Source organism: Balaenoptera musculus, chromosome 1 (assembly GCF_009873245.2).
Source record: "Balaenoptera musculus isolate JJ_BM4_2016_0621 chromosome 1, mBalMus1.pri.v3, whole genome shotgun sequence".
Classification (NCBI taxonomy): domain Eukaryota; kingdom Metazoa; phylum Chordata; class Mammalia; order Artiodactyla; family Balaenopteridae; genus Balaenoptera; species Balaenoptera musculus.
Window position 1 is genome coordinate 52,820,883 of NC_045785.1, and position 23,340 is coordinate 52,844,222.

The window sequence follows — 23,340 nt, forward strand, 5'->3', positions numbered from 1 at the left end:
GCCTTCCCTTTTGCCTGCCTACGGTCTGATTTTCAAGATACATAGACCCTAATGTTGCCTCTACCACTTAATGATTTGAATGATTGAGCAAATAACTTGACTTTCTGTTGAACTTCTTCCTCTGAAAAACGAAGATACTTATTGTACTTACCTCCTCTGTGGTGAGAGACGGAAATGAAGTAATGTGTGCAAAGTTCTTAGCACAATGCCTTGCATAAGGACAGTGCTCAGTAAAAATTAGCTATGGCTGTTCTCAACTTCTCCTGTCCACCTGTCCTTTTTTGTGATTTCCTAAAATACAAGAGTGTAGCACTGTCCTGTAGTCACAGATAGTTCAGTGTATATTAAGTTTGTTTTTTCAAGAAGACTGTCAGCTCCTGTGGGCAGAGGCCAAATCTTAGAATTATTTTGTATCTCTCGGTGTTTTTATTCTTTACTGCACATATACGAGGTGCTTGGTAAATTATTCATTGTTGATTGACAATTTTTTTTAATACTTATCTTTGGTAAACATATTTCAAGGAAGGGACTCAAATGCCACACTTTTATGATTCTTGCAATCTTTACTAAAATTAAATGTGGGTGATAGCTTACCTCTATTGATAAAAATGCCGTTAATCTAATCTTACAGGGTGTGTAAATCACCAACTCCTCTTGCTGACTCTGTGCTCCCATCTGTTATACTTTACCACAATGGGTAAACAACAGCTTTGAATTATGCTCAATGTCATCCTTGCTGCCCATTAGTTGATTGCTTTCTATTCTGTAAATACAGGAGTTATGCAGAATTGATTGTATCAAAGTGATATATTTCTGGTTGGAGTATAATATCTTATATATGTTGGATGCCTTGAAATTTCTATAAACTTGGGTTTTAAAATTATATGTGGTTTCTTAAAATCCTGGCTCTCTTTTCTGTCTCTCTTTTTCATTTATCTCAATACGATCTTAGGTTCTTAAACCTGTATTGTTAAGCAGCTCAGACAAAATTCTAATGCTTATTAATCAGTAAAGGTATTAAATGCCTCAGTAAAACATCAATCGTATTGTATTACCATTGTAACTTTACTTTTTATTGGAAAGTATACGTGTTTTCTTTTTAAATCTATCAGTTCCTCACATCAGACTGATATAAACAGATGTTTATTGATCCAGAACGTTCCCACTAATTTCAAGTTCTGTAATTCAAGAACCAAGAAATCGTTCCCATGTTTAGATTTAATCCACCATGTCCTGCAGGGACAGTTTGAGATCTGGTCCAGCCCTAATTTTAAGATGTTTTTGTATTAGCTATGGTGCCTTACTCTTCCATAATAGAGGGGTCCCTCTGCCTGCCACATCTGCCAGCTTTGATTCCGTTAAATGGATTTTCTTACACAGGTCACTCAAAATTATATTCATAGGAAGTACATCATTTTATTTTATTTACTTCCATTTTATTTACTAAGATCATTCAAAGTTTTTAGAAGTAGACTTCTTAAAGATTATTATTTAGTCTATAGCTTTATTTAAAAAGAGTTTCAAGGGGAGGCCACTCAAAGATGGGTGATTGATTCATTATGTATTGAATAAACATTTATGGAGTGCCTATTATAAGCCGCGCACTGTTGCGGGTTGAGGGGATAACCATGGTAAACTCTATGACAGCCCGCACCATTCTAGCCTAGAAGCCAGGCATTTTGTTAATTGCTAGGGCCACAAAGAAAAAGAAGGTAATTCTTGAGCCTCAGATAGAAGTTCAGAGTATTTGGGGAAGATAAATCACATGAATATAATCCAATTCTATAAATAGTATAAAAGCAGAAGGTTGGAGCAGCTATTCTCCTTCTGCGTAGTTGACTCATTGACTGTCTGTCATTTAGCTTCCTAGAATTCCATGTGGCAGTGACTCTTCCCTGAAAGGAGGGAGCTTGGAATAGGGGATGTGCGGGTGTGGAGTCAGGGAAAGCAGCTGAGGATCTGTGTACTGAGTAGTTGTGTTGACCTCCTTCCTCCAAGATCAGGTTTTCATTATTTCAACTCTGATTTTTACCTGTTTTTAGACTTAGATGATTCCCAAAGACTTGGATTTTTTTTTCACCTTATTTTTCTAGTAAAGTTTTTCTTGAAAACTAGGAGCCAACAGAAGTGGTATCTCTGTGTCCTGTCCTGGCCTCTGTGTTGGTGTCTTTCTCTCTGTCTCTCACTGTAATTATGAATTCAGGTATTGCTACTTAAATATCTTAAAAGCTTTGATTTTGTGTGATGTTTTCATATCTTCTTAAATTGCATATTTTTCCTTTTATGCTTCTACTGGGATGACAGAACTCATTTTAGTATAAGAGGTCAGTGTTAATACTTTGAATGAAACAGACACTTTAACGTAAAAAAAAACACAACTATATGAACAACCTGTTTTTTTTAAGTGCTTGAATTTTCATGAAGGTTTTATACTAAAGTATATGTGCCCCAGTGCATGCCCCTTTTAAAAGATTAAAAAGAAAAACTATGCATGCCAAAGAGTATCCTCATTTTGAGAAGAACCTATGAGATTCCTGATACGTTAATTCTTTTCAAACTTGAAAGGACAGTATATTGAAGCATTTATGTTCTTTGGTATTTCAGGCTGACCACAATATAGATGTCAATACTGAAGAAGATGATGATGGGGAATTAGCCCTGTGGTCTCCTGAAGTCAAGATTGTTGAACTAGTAAAAGATCATAAAGGCTTGGGATTCAGCATTTTGGATTACCAGGTATAAGAACCTATACAGAGCTTTTTGGAGCAATTAGTTTGTATTAAAGTTATATGAAGTAGTAATTGTTTAAGGCATCCACTGACTTAGGCAAAACTGAATTATTTGATGTATAATGCTACTTTCCAAAGGTGGGGTGTTATAATTTCGATTGTTACCATTACAATTGATAGCTCCCTTAGTGAATAAAATGGTAGATGATATAATAAGTGGACATAAGGGAAGCAATAGTTTTATACCCATGGATGCTTTTAGAGACTGGAACCTGATGAATTTTTTTTATATGGAGGATTTTTTCCTCCAGCTTTATTGAGATATATTTCACATACCATAAAGTTCACCCATTTAAAGCATACAGTTCAGTTGTTTTTAGTATATTTGGAGTTGTGCAACCATCACCACAGTCTAATTTAAGAAGATTTTCATCACTCCAGAAAGAAACCCCATACATATTAGCAGTCATTCCCAGTTCTCACTCTCCTCTCCCTTCCCTTCACACGAAGGTTTTTATAGTTTTGCTTACCTATTAATCTCAATGAGCGTAACTGAGTAGAAATGTTCTTGGTGAAGTTTATATTTATATTTAATATAGAACATATAATATTTATGTATTTATATGTACCCCAATTATAACTACGGTAAAGTGACTGATGCATTTGGTTTGGGGGTGGCAATGTGAAAGGTCACAATAAGACATCTATATGTTATACCAGTTTACCAGTTAAAGTATTTTTAGACCATCTGACTATCATGGGGAATTAAAACTGTTGGCAAGAAATCTCTTCACTTTTAAGATGCATATTTTAATACATTAGTGCTGCCTAAAGACATTGTGGTTTAATAAAGCAAAATGTACTCTATCAAAGCACATAAAATGCCAAGTGATATAAAAATCAATTCTTTTTTTTTTTTTTAATAAGGCAATCGGGAATAGATTGAAAGAAAAATACTTTGAGCATTATGTAAGAACATTAAATTCCATATTTTGGCAGTGTGCTTTAAGATTACTGAAATAGATTATATCTATTTTATTTTTGCTGGCATATTTCTGTGCCAGATAACCCTCTTCGTTATTGGAAGTTCTCTTTGGAATATTATTGAATTATGAGTTGTTGATTCCAAAAAATGCATATTTTTGGAAATATCTTTTTCAAGAAATATTAATACTGTAAGATTCTGGAAGTTTATATATTGATTAATTATTAGGGCATATAAATATAAAGCAAATGGCACGTATTGATACTTTTTTTTTCCTCTCCAGTGTTGCTCTATTACCTAGCACAAGGTAGGTGATTGATAAATATTTACAGAATGATTGAATAAAGTTTAGGTTAGCCAAAATTAATTGGGACTAAATGAACATATTCAATGGGTTTTTTTGTTAACATGTTGATAATTGGTATTTAGTTTAGAAAACACTTTTCAGATGTTGTTTTAGATATTCAGCTACATTTTCATTATCATTGCAATCTATATGTTTTTGCATTCTTATAAATATATCATAATGATTGCTCTTACCCTCTTAAAAAACATTATCTGCAAGTTTTATATTTTGAATATTGCACATGTTAGAGAAGTGCTTCAAAAATTAAAAAGAAAAATAAAAAGTTCAGTAAAAGATGGAAAGAAAAACTTGATAGTCTTTAACAGTGTAATCCCTGGTTAAGAGAAAAATTCCTTTATCAGTTCTGAGTTTTACACTTAAAAAAAAAAAAAATATATATATATACATACACACACACACACACACACACACACACACACACACACACACACACACACACACACACACACACATATGCATTGTAACATACCTTTGGGTTTTTTTGGATCTTATTTTTATTTGTAAATTTATAGATATCCCCCATCCCATCTTCCTCACAATCACCATTACACATACTGATGTTTATTTCTGCACAAATTATATGAAGTAATTTTGCTGCAAAAGAAGTGTTAGATATTCTTGCTTTTGTGCTTATGGAGAACTGATAGAAAAAAACTTCATTTTCTAAATGCTACTTTGATTCACATTAAGGGGCTCAGCTTATTTATTTCTGCAACTAAACCTTGGAAGAAAAAACATTTAGTCTTAAACTGAATGTTTTTCTTAAGTCAATCTTAAATATACTTATAGTTGTACACAGCACGTTTTCACCATTTGTCAATGGTATGTAGAACTGTTATCCCCATGACATTTAGATGACGTGTAAACACAATTTAAAATTTGGTTTTGGGCAAGTTAATTAATTGGTTATACCATCTCTTGTTGTAATTAGGTAATAAATTCTAAAGTTCAGAAATATTTTTTGCAAGGCCAGGTGAAGTTTTAGCAGAAGGCATGAAAGGCCACGTTCCTGGTTATTATTGAATTTGATGCTTCTTGTATGAATTTATTAGGCAGCTGAATAGGGCTGATGCAGAGCTTCACGCTCACCCCCAAGCTTAGAATAGTTTGTATAAGAAGTGCTGTAGAAACATCTTAGCCACAGTGAAAAGATTTCAGTATAGTGGGAGAGTTTCCAGGTTATAAAAGACCTGTATTAGCAGTATTGAAGAGATTGAAAGTTTACTTTGGTATTTTAATTTCAGTTAACCACTTTTCTCACTACTGAGTTTTTCTCTAGAAAAATAAGAACTCTGTCAAAAGCCTGACAAAATTATATACAATATATATTTTGTAGGTGCTTTTACAATTTCTTCATCTATAAAATGGGGATAATAATGTTTAGCTCAAAGGATTATTATGGTTTAAGTAAATTTACATGTAAAGAAGTGGGAAATGTTAGATTATTATGGAAATGTATTATTAGTAATAATCTAATTTAGAAAATAAACACAAAAAGTCTTGATATTGTCCTCAAAGATGGAGCCATACTACAATACATTTGTGTTCTATCAATTTTTAACTAGTTAGATTAGGAAAATTAATAATTAGATGCTTTTGTTTAGTGAAGTCTAAATTTAATTGTAAAATTACGTTCTAGAATGCAGCCAACTCTTGATGAGCCATATGTGAATTACCCATTTGTGGATTATTGGCCAGAAGTTTGCTTTTTACGTAAATTGAGCCAAGCTTTAGGAAGAGATGAGTGAGAACATAAAGGATCTTGAATTGGCCACGGAACGATGGGATGGCAGTCTGGATAGGGGATTCAGTGATTCACCAGTGATAGAAATTGTGTAGTTGAGCAGAGAAAATAAGCAGGTCTTTGTACCTGCAATGAAAGAGCTGAATCTGATATACAGTTCTACAGCTCAGTCATATGGCCAAAGAGGAATGTGTGGCAATTCATTTTCATGAAAGGCATTTTAAATAAATTGGGGCAAAGAAAAAGGAGAAAGCAATAGGGAAGACTTAGTAAATATGATTCAGGTTGTTAGGGTGAAGTGATTGTAGCTTTTTTGGCTGTGATTTGAAAGGAGGTAGGATATTTGTTAGTCTCAACTGTGCCTAGGCATTGCTTCATGTCATGGCTAGTTAAAATCTGGCCCTGTAAGTATACCATATTAGAAGAGTCCTTGGTCACTGTAACGTCATGCCTTATAAGATCATGTCATAGGAAACAACGATGTGCATAGTTTATCAAAAGCATGAATATTATGGCTTAATTGTGTACTCTTGTTTCTAAGCAATATAGAACTCTTCAGAAATTTGGTTATAAGTTTTAATAGTATAGTTTTTTGCCAGTTTCTAGGTATGATTACATACTGTGCCCTAGTTATCTTTGTCTTGATTCCCCATTATTTATGTGTAATGTCTTTATTCCTTGGAATATCACTAATGGTCATATTGATACTAATCCTAATATTAATCCAAATAATTAATACAAATCCAATAATAATAGCTAACATATAGTGAGTGTCTGCTGTTTGCTAGGCACTGTTCTAATTACTTAATGTTTTCCTCACAAGAACCATATGAAATATGTATTATCATTATCCTCATTTTAGAAGTGAGGAACCTGAGGCACAGAGAGGTTAAGTAACTCGTCCAAATTCACACAGCTAGTATATGGCAGAAATAGAGTTTGAACTCAGGCAGTCAGCTGCCAGAATCTAGACTTTTAATCACCACACATACTGCTTCTTTACTTATGAGTGGTATTTCCGTGGGTATTTTATTACAGGGAGTCCCTGTAATAAACTTACTGCAGCAGATCTTCCTGTTTTTTCAGCTTGCAAAACATTTCATATCTTAAAGACAAGCTGCTAGATACTATCTCATTTTCATGCTTATATGAAAGTTTAGTAAGTATTAAAAATTAATATAGTTTGCTTATATGCACTGTGTAAGAGCTAGTGTTTATTGCTTCAAACAAAAATAATTACAAATTATTGTCCTAAATTAGTGCAAGTAATTTGTTGTGGGATAATGTTCAGTAATGAAGCAATTATTAGGTAGTCTGAGAGTCTGTAATTTTTAATTTCTACCAAAAAGCTTGAAATAAATTTGTAACACTGTGGATTTTACCTTCATTTGACCTTATAAGTTAAACATCGCAAGTGGATATTTTCTGGTGTTTTGATTTATGTTGAACTTTGAATAACCCCTCATGATTATAATTCACTGAAAATGTTTGACATTAGCCAATTTTTGAACATTAGCCATGATATTGCCATTCTTGATACTTTTGAATTTCAGTGATTTAGCAGGTAAAATTTATTAACCAGTAATTCTCCTCCCTCTGACATCCCATTCCTCAGTTCTCTCCCTTCCCGATATGGGGACTGAACTCAATTTTTGCCAAAGCAGATATTTTTGAAAGGTTTTGGGTTTATCTCGGACACTGAGAGAGGTAAATATAGAAAGCATAATAGCACAGCCATTGAGAGGTGATTCATATATAAATACTCTTAGTAACACTTTAAAAAGCTGTTTGAAAGACCAAAGGCAAAAGATGGCTGATTAAAAATAATAGTGAAAATATTCCTCCCTGTAAAAACTAACAGTGATTAATTTTTCTGAGAAGAAATGGGTTATAAAACTTAAATAGTATAAATATAAAAAATTGCAGTATTGCTGAGTCTTGGATATGTTATGCCTTAGTATTTGTGAGAAGAACCCAGTGTGCAGTTTCTGCCTGACTACTCTGTTAAATGGAATTCTCCTTAAAAGATTTTTAAAAATTATATGAAGGGAGTGTATACATTTCATGCATGTGGTTTAAGTTGGCTTTTTTCTTATCATATGTGCAACAGAATGACTTTCTGTGCACATTAGAAATATTTTAAAAATAAGTAATATATACATAGGGCATAAAAATTCAAAGGTACATAATGATACCCTGTGATGAGTATATTTACTTCTGACCATAATCCCTCATTTTTTATCTCCCAGATAAAAACTCCTGTTTCTCTTGTCTATCCTCCCAGAGATATTTTATACAGACACGATTATATAAGTGGTAGTTTGCTGGTTGTTTATTTTTTAATACATAAATGGAATATGTCATACACGCTTTCAGCATATTGCTTTTTTCCCCTCAATTATATGTTCTTTCATTTTGGTATTTATAGAGCCATCTAATTCTTTTTAATGACTGCATAGTATAGTATTGTTGTTGTACAATAATTTATTTAACCAAGCTCCTGTACCCAGTTGGTGGGTATTTCAAATGAGGCTGTATTGGATATCCTTGTCATACTCTTTTATAAAAAGGTGTGAATAAATATTGTGATAAATTCCTAGAAGAGGAATTGCTCATCAAAAGAGCATTTATCTTTTAAATTTTGGTACATTTTTACCAAACTGCTTGCACATAAATGTTTGTGAGACTCATGTATTTAGACCACTTAAAATTGATGCCTTCTTATGTAATTTCCTTGTTTAGATAATTCTCCTGAAAAATAAAGTGTAAGTAAGTGCATAATTCATGGATTTGCTAATGGTTTTCCATGATATAGACAGATTAAGTGATAGCAATATACAACTATCAACTTTGTTTCAACTTTATATTGCCAGTAATTAATTTATTGACCTTTATAGTTAAGAGAGGGCATAAACTATTTATATTCAGACTATGATATTAGTGCCCCAAAATCTATTCCTATTTTTTCCACCAGTTTTAATCTTCTTTATCAGAAGATTGAGTTTAAAAATGGAAGAAATTAAGGACTCTAATTGTGCCACAAGATTTGAGATTTTGGGTGAATTCTACTATCAGTATATAGTCTTTAGTAACTTGTGGAAGCCCAGTATCTTTACGTTCATGCCAACTGATTAGTTTATAGAATCTGGGATATAGAATTTGATAGGTATTGATATAATTTTAACATGTAGTAGTACCTATATTATTAACATTATTAAGTTGGGTTCAGAATCTAAGACCTACAGGACAGTAATATATTGTAAGTTATTATATAGTTCCATTTTAATGCTCATGGGATCTCATAACATGGCCACCAGTATCTGTTTTTTGGGTTTTTTTCTTTTGTTGCTGTTTTATCTTCTTCTTTTTCTTCTTCTTTTTTGTTTTAAAGGAGCTCTGTTTCCAGTTCATCCGTGTATGATTAAGATATTGGTACTGAGCAAAATGCAGTCAGTCTGCTACTAATGGCAGTATCCGTGTTCTTGGAAATATATTCTGTAGCCTACTGTTGAACAAACCACACAGCTGCATTTAAAGGTCACTTTTGCTTAATGGAACTTGGGACTGATAAAGTCCCAATCTTTGCCCATCCCCGAATCCTATCCACATTTATTTTTATTAACATCAAAGTACTGTAAGCTCCAGTGCCAACTGGGCTGAAGATTTCTTTTCACAGAGGATTTGCTTCCTTTCCCTCTATGGGAAAGTTCTGTATCCTTTAAATCATTTTAAGCTGCTTCATTTGAAAAATAATTCTTAGTAGTGTGTTCATGGAGTGGATTGATTGTGGCTACTGGGGAAATTCTCTCATGGCTTAAAGATTGCTTTTCAAGCCTGCGAAGTGGGTGAATGAAGGGGGCCCACTCCTGGTGTGTGGAGTTTGTAGTGTGCTCAGGATGATGACTGACTTCCAAACACCGCAGTGCAGCAAGACTAAAGGCATCAGGAGACCAGAAGCCACTTAATAAGAGATCAAAGAGACTGTGTGTATATCAGCTTGAAATCCAGATAGTACAGATCAAAAGCTCGCCTTAGCGAGGCAGCTGCAGGGGGATGAAATTAGCAGGAGGCCTCAAAGATCTTAAGTCAGGCCTGATGTTGAACTTTGAGGGAATTTCATGGCTCCTCTGGAATACGAATTTGGCAAAAAATCCCATTGTGTCTAATGGGAGAGAGAGAGAATAGAGGGCAAGCAGCAAATGCTTGTCAACTGGATGGTGCTTTCTCCTAGGGTAGTTCCCCTTTTCACAAATGTTTCATAAGGACTGTTTTCTGTGTCACACTAGAAGGCATTGCTGAGGAGGAGGAGATTCTGAAAATGATACATTTGTTATATTAACTTTAGTGAGTATTCCAGAGATGGCCAACCGTTTATATTAGTGTTTATGAAACGATCATGGAGAGCTAAAATATAGGCATAAAGGTGTTCAGGTTTACTGCAATACTGGTACTTCTGTCTCTCCTATGAAATGCTCAAGATATTCCAGGAAATTAGTGAATGTCCAGCTATGCATCTGTCTCCCATGTAATTAAAAACAGAAAAATAACTTTTTTTTTTTTTTTAAAAAGGAGTTGGTCTAAAGAGGAAACAGTCTCCAGAGGTGTTTCATCGCCAGTGTTCCTCTGTCTCTAGGTGTGGGTGTGTTTTGAAAGTTCCCACTGGATTCTGGTGTCAGCGTTGAGAACCGTACTAGTAAATGAAAGACATAGCCCTTCCTAGAGAATGGCAGAAAGATGGAATCAGATCCACCAGCAGGCGTTGAGAACCTGTTTTCCTAAGGCGTGGTCCTCTGTACTGCTCTGACCTGTCTGTGGGTGTCATTTGGAGCCAGGCGGTGATCCAGAGGAGCCTTGCTTTCCCCAGTGAGGGCCAGGAAGTGGTGTTGCCTCCTTCCGGTACCAAAGGCCTAATTTGTTAATGATGCATGAAAGGAGATTGGCTGCCCGATCTGGACACACCACTTTCTAGGGCTCAGGTTCCCCTTTCAGCTCTTCCCTCTGTGTTTTATTTTAATCATATATTTTGTTCACCAGTATGGCACTTTGAACATAGAGTCAGAAAGGACCAGGATTTGCCTTCTGGCTATGACACCCTACTAGGACTTTGGACAAGCCTGTTAGTCTTTCTTATATAATAATCTCTAAAATAGAAATAATATTTTCCTTATAAAGTTATAAAGACTGAATAAAAGATGTATATAAATGCCCACACTTTTCTGGGCATAAAATAATGTGTTACTAGTTACTGAAAAATGATGATGGTGATGGTGATGATGATTTTTAAAAATAGAATCTGAGCACAGACTTGCTATACCTGTTATTCATTATCTCCTTCCAAAAAATTATTGTTCACTTATGAGCTAGTATGCGGGATTAAAGATGAAAAGATATACTTCCTTTCAAGTGTATATTTAACAAATGTATATTGGGCATCTTCTGTGTCAGGCACTGTTCCAGACACTGGGAATATAGCAATAAACAAAATAGACAATAGATCCTGTGTCCTCATGGAATTTAAATTCAATTGGGAGTAGAGAGACAGTGGATAAATAAGCATATGTTAAAATATAATAGATGAAACAGACTCGGGAACAACTCTCTATAATACATTATGATTTTAGCAGTGGTAGAAGTAAGACTAAGAGATTTCGTGATGATTGTTTCTTAAGACCCAGAGAGGCCTGATGGGGAACTGAGGCATGACTTGCACACAAACAGGTAGTGGACATTCCAGGAACAGAAGTGTCCTGGAATTGATAACTTGGCCCTGATTTTATGTATTGATTTTCTTTAGTAACTGTGAGCTGTTTAATATCTATCTAAGCTTTCATATTTTATTCCTTTTAATGAAAAATCCTTTGAGAAATTTTCTGTTCTAACATTTATAAAATATGACCACCATTTCCCATGATAATAATAGCTAGTAATTATGTACTGCTCACACACACTGGTTTAATTATCTCTACAACCTCATGAGGTAGGTCCTGTAATCATCTTCATTTTATAGATGAGGAACCTGATGATAAGAGGTTAAAGAATTTGTTCAGGATTATCCAATTGTTAAGTAGTGGAGCTGGGCTTCTGAGTCTGTGGTCAAGTAGAGTGAAAGTACAGTCTTTAGACCAGAAACAACACTGATTCTTCATAATTGTGGCTCTAGTGAAAGATGATAAAAATTTCTGATTATCTTTCCAGAGAGGAACACTTACTACAGTTCTAAAAAATTTACTTCATATTTTCCTGAATCCTTATGGTCCCTTGCCTTAACCCCTCCCACCTAGTCAAAGCTCTTTAGAGACCTGATGGCCTTTTCACTGCCAGAGAGTAGAAACTATGTGTGTTTTACCTGATATTTCCCAGCAGGACTCCTTAGCCTTTTTCCTGTGCAGTTTCAAAGTTGGAAAAGTTTTGTTCTGCATTTTGTGTGCTACATATCACAGAGTATTGCTTGCCCTTTCAAGGATTGAAAAGAAAAAAAAAAAATCACAGAATCTTTTCAGAAGAATGAAGTGCGTCCTATGTCCTTGATGTGGCAGTGGTTGTCAGGAGTTTCCGGTGTAGAGATGGCTCCTGTCCCTTAGTGTCGGCTTTTAGGGGGAGTGAGAACTGAGGACACCATGCTTCTCTGAGCCTCTCTTCAGGTGCAGAGGTCCACGTATCTGGAGAGTAGAAGGCCAGCACTTCATTGTCATGCTTAACACTTAAGTGTAATATCAGGGATGGTTTAGCAATTGATAACACTGTTGGTCTAAATTACACATGCTCAGTTGAATTGTTAACTCCTCAAACACATATGTCCTATCAAATTCTTTTCCATTATCTTCATAGTAACAGAAACAGGAGTAATAGTAAGAATGAGAGTAAAAGCACGTATGGAGTGATTACTATGGGCTTTCCAAGCACTTAATCATGCCTTATCTCATTTAATGCTTTTAACAACTCTACACAATCTGTATTATTGTTATTTCCACTTACAATGAGAAACTCGAGTCTCAGAGATTAAACAACTTGAACAGTACCACTCAGCTGGTATTTTTTTTTTTTTAATTCATTTTTGGCTGCGTTGGGTCTTGGTTGCTGCGCGTGGGCTTTCTCTAGTTGCGGCGAGCAGGGGCCACTCTTCCTTACAGTGCGTGTGGTTCTTATTGCGGTGGCTTCTCTTGTTGTGGAGCATGGGTTCTAGGCACGCAGGCTTCAGTAGTTGTGGCTCGTGGGCTCAGTAGTTGTGGCTCGCGGGCTCTAGAGCACAGGCTCAGTAGTTGTGGCACACTGGCTTAGTTGCTCCGCGGCATGTGAGATCTTCCCGGACCAGGGCTTGAACCCGTGTCCCCTGCGTTGGCAGGCAGATTCTTAACCACTGCTCCACCAGGGAAGTCGCTCAGCTGGTACTTGTAACTGTTTAGCTTAAGTTGAGAGTGATTTCTTTGGAAAATTAAAATAAATTCCAAAACTAATACTTAAAAAGCTTTTAAAAGTTTTGTGTGTCTGTACTTTCCTTGCATCATCAAAATAACTTTCAACTAATATAGTTTTTTTCTGGAAGATAATGGGGTATTTCTTATTTATAAATTCATTTTCTTCGTAAAATTTTTTTGGATAAAATACACATAACACAAAATTTACCATCTTAATTTTTAAGTGTATAGTTTGGTCATGTTAGGTATATTCACATTTCAACTAATGTAATTTTAATAGAGGGTGTGACTTTGTCCTTGAATACTACCATCAACCTGGTGGAACCCCAGCCATTTCAGTCAGGAGATGGGACTTTGAGATAAAGGACAGTTGTGTGGTTTGGTTTGTTTTGTTTTCCTCACAGCTAGCAAAAGTCCTGGGCCAGGAGTGAACAGTAAGTACGTGAACAATTACAGCATGACGTAAAATTTTCAAGAGATGAAATATGCAAAGATAATGTTTAGTGTCCAAGGAGAATGTCAACTAGGAGACTAGAAGGGGATGAGAGAAAGTCGTGGACCTCTGCTTGAACCAATTAAATTATGATGTTTAAAATAGATTTTTGAAGTATGAAATTATACAGAATAAAATTATGTGCAAGCTTATGTATTTTTTCCTCCATTTTAGACTATATTTTGATCTTTTAGCAAGTTTCTCTGTGTACCTCTTTTCCATTGCACTTTTAAAAATTTATTTATTTAAATTTATTTATTTTTGGCTGCGTTGGGTCTTCATTGCTGCGCATGGGCTTTTCTAGTTGCGGCGAGCGGGGGCTACTCTGTTGTGGTGCGCAGGCTTCTCATTGCAGTGGCTTCTCTTGTTGTGGAGCACGGGCTCTAGGCGTGCAGGCTTCAGTAGTTGTGGCATGCAGGCTCAGTAGTTGTAGCACGCGGGCTCTAGAGTGCAGGCTCAGTAGTTGTGGCGCACGGCCTTAGTTGCTCCGCGGCATGTGGGATCTTCCTGGACCAGGGCTCGAACCTGTGTCCCCTGCATTGGCAGGCAGATTCTTAACCACTCTGCTACCAGGGAAGCCCTCCATTGCACTTTTAATTGCCTTGTGTGCTGTGCTTACTGTGCTACTCAGAGACTGTTTTGTTCTATGTATGATGCGTGAAAAAATCTATTCTTAATGTCTAATAGTATTAAGGAAGTAATATGACACAAGGAGCCAGGAACCATATCAGTTTAATTTATCTTGAGTGCACTGAAAGTATTTTGTGGGCACTTACTTTTTGAACGTGATGGTGTTGTGGTAATTGGTATGATTCGTGTAAAACTTGGCTATATTATAAAATAGTAAAAAATGGGGTTAGATTCTGATAAGATAGCTTAGTCATTATTCATTAGAATCATTTACTTATTGCCTTGCATTAACTATAAATACATTTATTTCTTTTCCTAAAAGTAAATGCTTAGGTTGTTGGTCAAATTAGAAGATGCTGTTTTAGTATAATTAATTACATCCTGCATTCTTAAACCAGAACTATTCTAGTGATTTTAATTCAAGTAATAGTCTCTGACATGTCTTTGTTGCTATCTAAAAATGGCAAAATAAGTTGTTTTAATACTCCTTTTATAAAAAAGAGTACATGTATATATTTTGTTATATCTTTTGTTTTGATGGTAGAATACTCAGAAGTTAGATATTACGTAGTTAGTGGCATTTTTATGAGTTCTTAAAAGACATCACTAACTACAATTATACCATGTTTGTGACCTAAGTGTAGTCTTTTTCATTGCTGATGCTGTGTTTTGAATTAACTTCTGTCATTCCCTACTTTTTATAGTGGTTTTGTGAATGTTTTGGTAGAAATTAATGACAAATTTGACTCAAGATATTCTGTCAAATTTAGTTATAGAATTTTGAAGTTAGGGGAACAGATCACAACTGTCATGTATCCAACTTTCTCATTTTGCAATTGAAGAAACTGATTCAGAAAAATGAAGAACTTGTGAAACTGTACACAGTCAGGCTGGGGGCTCAAAACTTGTTCCTTGACTTCTAATCAACACCCATCCTACCACTAGTGGATTGAATGGCTGTCTTCCTTGTCTGTCTCTCCTATGTATATTTTCTTCTTTTTAGAAAAATCTTTGGATTCCTGTTTTCTGACTGACATCGTTCACAGTGGACATTTTAATTCATGCCAGCTGTGCATCAGAACTTCTGCAGATCATTGTTTTTTCCTTAAGATGTGTACGTCTGTGTGTGTGTGTGTGTGTGTGTGTGTGTGTGTGTGTGTGTGTAAAAGAACATTTGCTTTGCCCTTCTTTGTACCCAATTCCTTTTTCTGCCTACCTCCAGGATGAAATAGCTAGCTGTCTCCCTTTTAAACGTAATGGTTTCTTTCTGTGTTCTCCATTTCAGTAACTTCCTTGGGATTTTATTTTAAAAATTATTTAGCTGTTAATTCATTTAGATTTTAACTTACTACTCTTTAGTTCAAAAAATAATTGCCACATTTAAGAGTATACTCTTCAAACCTAGAACAAATTCATAGAGACAGAAAGCAAAATAGTCGTTACCAGGAACTGGGTGTTGGGGGGAAATGGGGACTCACTTAATGGATATAGAGTTTCAGTATGGGAAGATGAAAAATTTCTGGAGATGAATAGTGAAGATGGGGGAATTCCCTGGCAGTCCAGCAGTTAGGACTTAGCGCTTTCATTGCGGTGGCCTGGGTTCAATCCCTGGTCGGGGAACTAAGATCCTGCAAGCTGCGCAACGCGGCCAAAAAAAGAAAAAAAAGTGGTGACGGTAGTACAACAATGTGAAGGTACTTGCCACTGAACTGTACGCTTAAAAATGGTTAAAATGTAATAAGAACCTGCTGTATAAAAAAATAAATAAAATAAAATTCAAAAATTCAAAAAAAAATGGTTAAAATGGTAAATTTTGTTATATTGGGCTCTTTGCTGCTTTCATAGTCTTCTCTCAGTTGACCATTATTAAGTTGGAGCAATTCTCTTATTAAGTAGTATGTGCTAGCTGCCTCATGTTATCCAGAAATTTATGTAGGTCCTTTCAAATTATCTTTGAAACATAATTCCTCACACTAATGTGAATAACTATTTGTAGAGTGAAGCTCAGTAGCCCAATTCTGTAATGATGTCACCACAACATTGAATTCATTGGTTAGGAGATCTGATTTGTAGAGCGCTTTCTGTTTCACAGTTGTTTGAAGTTGTTTTTCTAGTCATTCTTTGGAATCATTTCATTTGGGGAAAGGACTCCTGCAATACAGGAGAGCAGGTATTTTGGTGTGGTGAGCTGTCTAACAGCACAGAACTTTAATGACATAGAATTAAGGCTGTATGAATGAACCGTATTTCCTCTCATGAGTTTACTGTAGGCCAACTTTATGTTTTATTGTACTCACTTGTCAATAAGTGTCAACATTATCAAAGGTAAATAATTTATACCCAAGTTTTTATCTGAAATAAACTATTGTCTATCTCTTTGCCATCCTATTGTGGTCACTACATTCTTATTCCATTATTTTTTTTTTAAGTGAAAGTAAGCCTTTTTAAAAACTTAATTCATTCATTAAAAAATTTTTTTTGGCTGCATTGGGTCTTCATTGCTGCGCGCGGGCTTTCTCTAGTTGCAGCAGGCGGGGGCTACTCTTCGTTGTGGTGCGCGGGTTTCTCATTGTGGTGGCTTCTCTTGTTGCGGAGCACGGGCTCTTGGCACTTGGGCTTCAGTAGTTGTGGCACGCGGGCTCAGTAGTTGTGGCTTGCAGACTCTAGAGCGCAGGCTCAGTAGTTGTGGTGCACGGGCTTAGTTGCTCCGAGGCATGTGGGATCTTCCCGGACCAGGGACTGAACCCGTGTCCCCTGCATTGGCAGGTGGATTCTTAACCACTGCGCTACCAGGGAAGTCCTCTTATTCCATTATTTAACGTTTTTAAAAGTTTGGGTGATAGAATAGATTTTTAAAAGAAGAACAACCCAAAAGTTATCCTTTATTTTATTTTTTGTCTTTATTTTTTATTTTTAAAAATTTTTTATCTTTATTTTTATTTTTTGGCTGTGCCACGCAGCATGAGGGATCTTAGTTCCCTGACCAGGGATCGAACCCACACCCCCCGTAGTGGAAGCGTGGAGTCTTAACCACCAGACCGCCAGGGAAGTCCCAGTTATCCTTTATTTTGAATCCATGTAGTCAAGTCCTTGTAACACCTTGATTTTTGTTTTCCTTCATTGGAGTAATACTGCAAACATATAAATGTTGAATGTCAGAATTGTCCTTGGTGTATGTCTCATATTCCTCTTATTTTAAAAAATGCCTTTTACTGAGGCATTGGCCAGTTTATTAAATGTGAGCACTTTTCTTCATGTTCATTTCCTCTGTCTCCTCTTTATGTAACATTTTCTGCTTCATGCCTTTCCACTGAGTTTGCCATGGTTGCTTACCTGTATTTGTAGTTTTAGTTTTGGAGCAGCTTTAAGACTAGAGCTCTCTACATCTTCTGGTTGATATCCTTGTCTCTGAGAGAGCCCAATTTCAATTGAACCACCTCTCTGCCCCAGGTGACAACTGCTCTACAGTGCTTTAGTTTATGTGAACCCTGGTCTCTTTGATCTGTGAGAATGTACACAAATATTCATATAATACATTTTATAGACACTTCTGAACTTTGAATTCCATCCATTTGGGAATAAGGATTGTCATATGTTTGTATGTGTTCATGTGAAGGTGTCCAAAGGACACCAAAGGAATGGATTCTTGAGAACGTAAGTGTAAATTAAAATCTGGCAAACAAATGCATGTTTTAGCTGTCCATGGAGGCACGCTGCACATTCTGTGCTAACTTTCATCAATTAGGTACCAACATACAAACCTCTAGTGGCCAAGTGTGGTACTTTAGGGACTCAGTTTTATACACTTTGGCAAGGTAATAAATATATATTCTAACAATTTGCCTTCTTTCAACATTCATTCGTTTAGCAAATACTTACCTTAAGAAGCTGCATGACATAGTGGATAATAGCATGAACTCTGGGGCTTGACTGGCTGGTTTAAATTCTGGTTCTACTACTTACCAACTGTGTGTTTTGGTTAAGTTATTTAATTTTCCTCTGCCTTAGTTTTCTCATCTGGAAAGTAGGGATAATAATGGAACCTACCTCATGTTGGTGTGAGGATGAATTAAATAGGTTCAATGAAGTAAGATATTTAGATCATGCCTGGCATGGCAAGACCTCAGTAAGTGTTAACTGTTGTTGTTATTCACATATGACGGGATGTAGCCTTTGCCTTATAGCTGTACTTATAAGTCCAACAAGGAGAGAGAGCCTAAATAGATTCAGTCATTTGATATTTCAGCTATTATTCAGTCCCTTCTCTGTGGCAGGCACTGTAGTCGGCCCTGGAAATAAAGTAGCAAATAAGCAAACATATCCTTGCTCTCATGAGGCTTATTTTTAATAGGGAAGATGGTTAAAATAATTTCAGTAGAACGTCAAAAGAGTTGTAATAGGAAAAATGCAACATGCTGTGTATACATCTAGCAGGAGGGTCTAACTTATTCTAAAAGGTCAAGGACAGTGAGGAAACTATATTATGACAAATGCTATAATGGAAGGTCTTTTTTTAGGTTTAGAGATAACCACAGAGTAGGAAGTGCTTGAGTCTTCTTCGGGAAGTCAGGGAAAGCTTCTCATTGGAGGAAATATGTGAGTTGACTCTTGTGGCAAAGATACAGATAAGTGGCAGTGTGGCAGGAAAAACATTCCTGGCAGATGGAATGGATTGTAGAATATCGTGAAGCATACCAAAGCCTTCCACAGTCCTGAACTTCAGTAGTTCTGGATTGTTGGGACAGTGTGTGGGGCAGATTGGGGGTGAGCAGTGGTACATTGGGAAGAGCAAGGGGAGATGAGACTAAACTGCAGATCTGAAGGAATTTTTCTGCCAAAGAGCACTTTATCGTGAAGGCAGTGGGTGTCACTGAAATATTTTATGCAGGGGAGGAATTGCAATCCCATTTTTATCTTTAAAAATCATTATTTTCTCTCTGTTGACAATAGACTGAAGAGGGTAAGATTGGAGACAGGTAGACCTTTGGGAAGACTGAAGCAGTTGCATAGGCGAGAAATAATGAGAAGCTGCACCAAGGTAGTGCAGCAGAAATGGAGAGGAAGGATCGGATAGAAGAGATAGAAGGTCAATTGACGTGCCTTAGCCAGCAACCCAGTGAAAAGGTGAGAGAGAGCGAGTGAGTGCTTGGGTGTACGGCAGTGCCACTCAGGGACTATGGGAGGAGAGAAATCTGTTTGTCACCTTGGATTTCCCCCAACATTGAAACTTCCTGTGTTTATAATAACTATCAAACATTAGGATCACTTCAAGAGACCTCAGAAATCCTCATATGAGCTTTTCTTCAGGCACTTTTATTCACCTGTGAGACAGAGCAGTTAGATTGGTTCTCTTCGGATTTCATAGCTAAGTAGTGAGGAGAATTCATGTTTAGAGCTCCTGTCTTCCCACGTAGCATTCTGATGAAAGTTGGCTGTGCCTAATTGATTGTAGGAGTTTTTAAGAGCTGCAGGGAATGACTTTCATAAATGGTTGAGTTAAAACAGACATACGAGATACTGTTAGAACATGTGTAAGAATATAAGGATTTTGCATAAATAGGAAAAAACATCTTTCAGAAGAGGAGAATGGCTTGCAAAGTAAAAGATGATGTATCTTGTGTTCTGTGGCTGGTATTTAGTACCCCCTATTGGCTGTTTAGTCTAAAACAACATCTTGATTCTTGAATACAATGTTCCTTACAGTGTTGTTTACCAAAACAAGGAAAATTAGAGATTTTAAAATTACGATAAAAGGTGATACAAACTGATGGGGACTTGAAAAAATCTGGATAGGGTCTAGAAGTTGGGTAGAGGTCCTGAGAAATATCTTTATAACATTTTGTTGGATTTAACATGGGTACGATATTGTAGACTACATTTTCAGAAAACAGACTTTTCTGATGAGAAGCAGCCTGGTTTTTAAGCATGTCGTATGTGGCAAAGCCTCAAGAATAGTAGCCGCCCTGGTAGGCAGTAGCAGCTGCTGTTCTTCCATAGGGTGGCTACTACATGTGATGACCATGAAAGGAAATGACTGTTACTCATTAAAGCAACTCCATTTAGCTACGTGAGAGATCACCTGGTCAGAAAAGTCATCATAGAAAATACAGTGGTGATTATCCATAATGGGGTATCTTCAGTAGTGGGTGGTTTGTCTTTTTTTAAGTGACAAAGAAGCTGCCCTTGGCTTCTTTCCTCCAGGAATAGGAGTGGTAGATTGGATTTAGTGTTTAGAATAACTAGGAAGCCCAAGCCTGAATAAATTTTAGTAAGCAGGCACACCTGGTACTAGTTTACAGTCTAAAGAAGGTTGCATTTTGTATAAATAAGTGCTCACCATGATTTTTTCTATAATAACGGAAATCTATTAATCTATTTTCTATTTCCATTATTTCCTGGTAGTCTTTCTTTGAAATGTTTCTAATTATCATTTCAACTGGTTGCATTTTGAAAACCAATTCACTATTTATTTGGGTAGAAAATAGTACTTTTTGATTAGGTGTTATATGAAACTGCAGAGATGGCTCACACCCACCCAGTGAAATCATTTATTTGCTTTTGGTGTATTTTACTGTTGCAGTTTTCTCTAAGAAAGTTTAGTAATTACTAATATGAAGTAATGCTAGCTGCTTTCTGTGCATTTCATGAGGGGAATAAGCTATTTTATAGTTTCCCTTCCCCCCCAATAAAAAAGCCTTCCATCAGAAACTGACAGCCTAAATGAAGGACATAATTGTACAGCTTATTTATTAGTGTGTCAAACTTAAAATGTAATGGTTTCATATTTCAGAATGAAAAAGTGTGTTGTGATTCATGGTTGCTGGTGACAAAATAGACAGCTCTTTTATATTACTGCACTGATCGCTGCTGATATCCCACTGTACTTTTTTTTTTTTTTTAGGGGTTCCTTTCTGTTCTCTTCCTATGCAATAGCTCCCTCTACTTGAAAATATTGGTGTAATTATAGTTTAACACTGTACTTTATTAGTGAGTTACCATGACTATTTTTACTTTCAATCCTCTTTATTAGTGTGTGGTGTTATTACAACAGAGCATGTTAGAAATTTACCAAGAATCTCTTGACTTGGTAGTGGAAAAGCAAGATTTAGTTAAGAAAAGTAAAATAAGTTGTTTGAAGGCTTTTTTCAAGGAATTTGCTCTATAGCCTTTGTTGATTTAAATATGGTATATTTGATTAAGATTCCATGCAGTATTGAAAATAAGCCTTGATGTCTACAACAGAGAGTTATAGAAAACTGCAGCAGAAACCTTCAAAAGAACCATCAGCCACTTCAAACAGAAATAGCCTGGAACTTGGCAAATTCTCACTTTACTAATTCCGAAGTCTTACCATTCTAACACAAAACGTGGTAGTTTCTACTTTCTCAGGAAGGGTTTAATAGAAACTAACAGTAGTAGAATCTCATGTTACTACATCTTGCCTTTATGGAACAGTATGTACATAATGAAACAGTAGGAGCAAAATAGACAAACCAAGCAAGTGATGTTAAGAGTGAGATTTATTTTTTTCTCTCCCTTATGAAGTTTGAGGTTTAGTAATTGTATCATATACCTCCACCATTAGGACAAATAAGAGATTCTACTCAACCATAAGATTTCCATGTGAATATTTCTTTTCCATTCATAACTCTTTATTTCCAATTTGTTCTGATTATTATTATGGTGTAGAGCACAGTGGTTAAGAGAAGGGCTTAGGCGCCAGACTGTTTGAGTTTGAATCCTGGCTCTGCCACTCACCAGCTGGGTGATCTTGGCAAGTTTCCTTAACTTTCTGACCTTCAGTTTCCTCATTTGTAAAATACAGACAATAAATCTACTCACATCCTGGAATTTGTTGCAAGGATTAGCTGAATTAATGATTGTCAAGCACTTAGAACAGAGCCTGACACATAGTAAGTGCTATATACCAGTATTTGTTGAATAAAATAAAAAATAATAGTGTGGCTATAAATTGGTTTTTATTAGCCAAATGTATTTATAGAGTGTCAGTGTTATCTTCTGTGCTTAATGAAAAGAAATATGGGGCCCTCCCAGTGGATGAGAGAGATTTGCACAATGGTTTTGTTCATGAAATGATATTCAGTTCCTCTGTATTAGAATAATTCTCACCTAGGGGTACCTATACCATGTCATAATTTTAGGTTATGTTATTTTTAAACATACTTTTTAAATGCAGTGGTATATGCCATGGTTTCCATGTCTTTTTGGAACTTAAGTGATTTAGCAAGAAGGTTTTATACTGGTGGAATGCCTAAGAATGCAGTATCATTTCCCATAGTACACTACTTTTGGAGCCTACTTATTGCCCAAGAGCAGTAATAGATGGGCTTGTCTTTGGTCCATAGTATGACTATGCTTAAGGATGTCAGAGATTCTTTTCCAACTCTCCCCAGATCTCTTGTGGTCCAACAAAACGTCAATCATCAAAACTTTAGAAAAGAAATTTATATGTATTGAGCACTCAGACATGCAACTGAAGTTGTTAAGGTTATGTCTTTACCTTGATACAAGCTGATATTTGTGTGGATGTATAGAGTGATATTTTAATAGATTTTGTTTTTGGAAGAATACCACCAGAATACTGGACACATAAAGTAAATAGTCAAATGAGATTCATGAGTCAGACGTACCCTTTTCTATTGTGCTTAGCTTTATTTGCACTTTCCAGATATTGCATTTTTTTACATATTGAAGGTTTGTAGCAACCCTGTATCATTTAGATGATGGTTAGCATTTTTTAGTAATAAGGTATTTTTAAATTAAGGTATGACATTGTTTTTTTAGACATAATGTTATTGCACACTTTGTAGACTACAGTATAGTGTAAACATAACTTTTATATGCACTGGGGAAACCAAAAAACTTATGTGACTCACTTTATTGTGATTTCGCTTTATTGTAGTTGTCTGGAACCAAACCCACAATATCGCTGAGGTATAACTGTCCACATACTTGT

The 23,340-nt window shown here is 35.9% G+C and overlaps 1 protein-coding gene across 14 annotated transcripts in view; it reads left to right on the forward strand.

Moving 5' to 3' along the window:
• PATJ (PATJ crumbs cell polarity complex component) overlaps positions 1-23,340 on the forward strand; it is a 349,371-nt gene that overhangs the window by 74,043 nt on the left and 251,988 nt on the right. For all 14 annotated transcript variants that reach the window (XM_036844784.1, XM_036844830.1, XM_036844805.1 and 11 more), the window contains exon 17: positions 2,605-2,736. In XM_036844784.1, the coding sequence (XP_036700679.1) occupies positions 2,605-2,736 (132 nt within the window). The remainder of the gene's footprint in view (positions 1-2,604; positions 2,737-23,340) is intronic.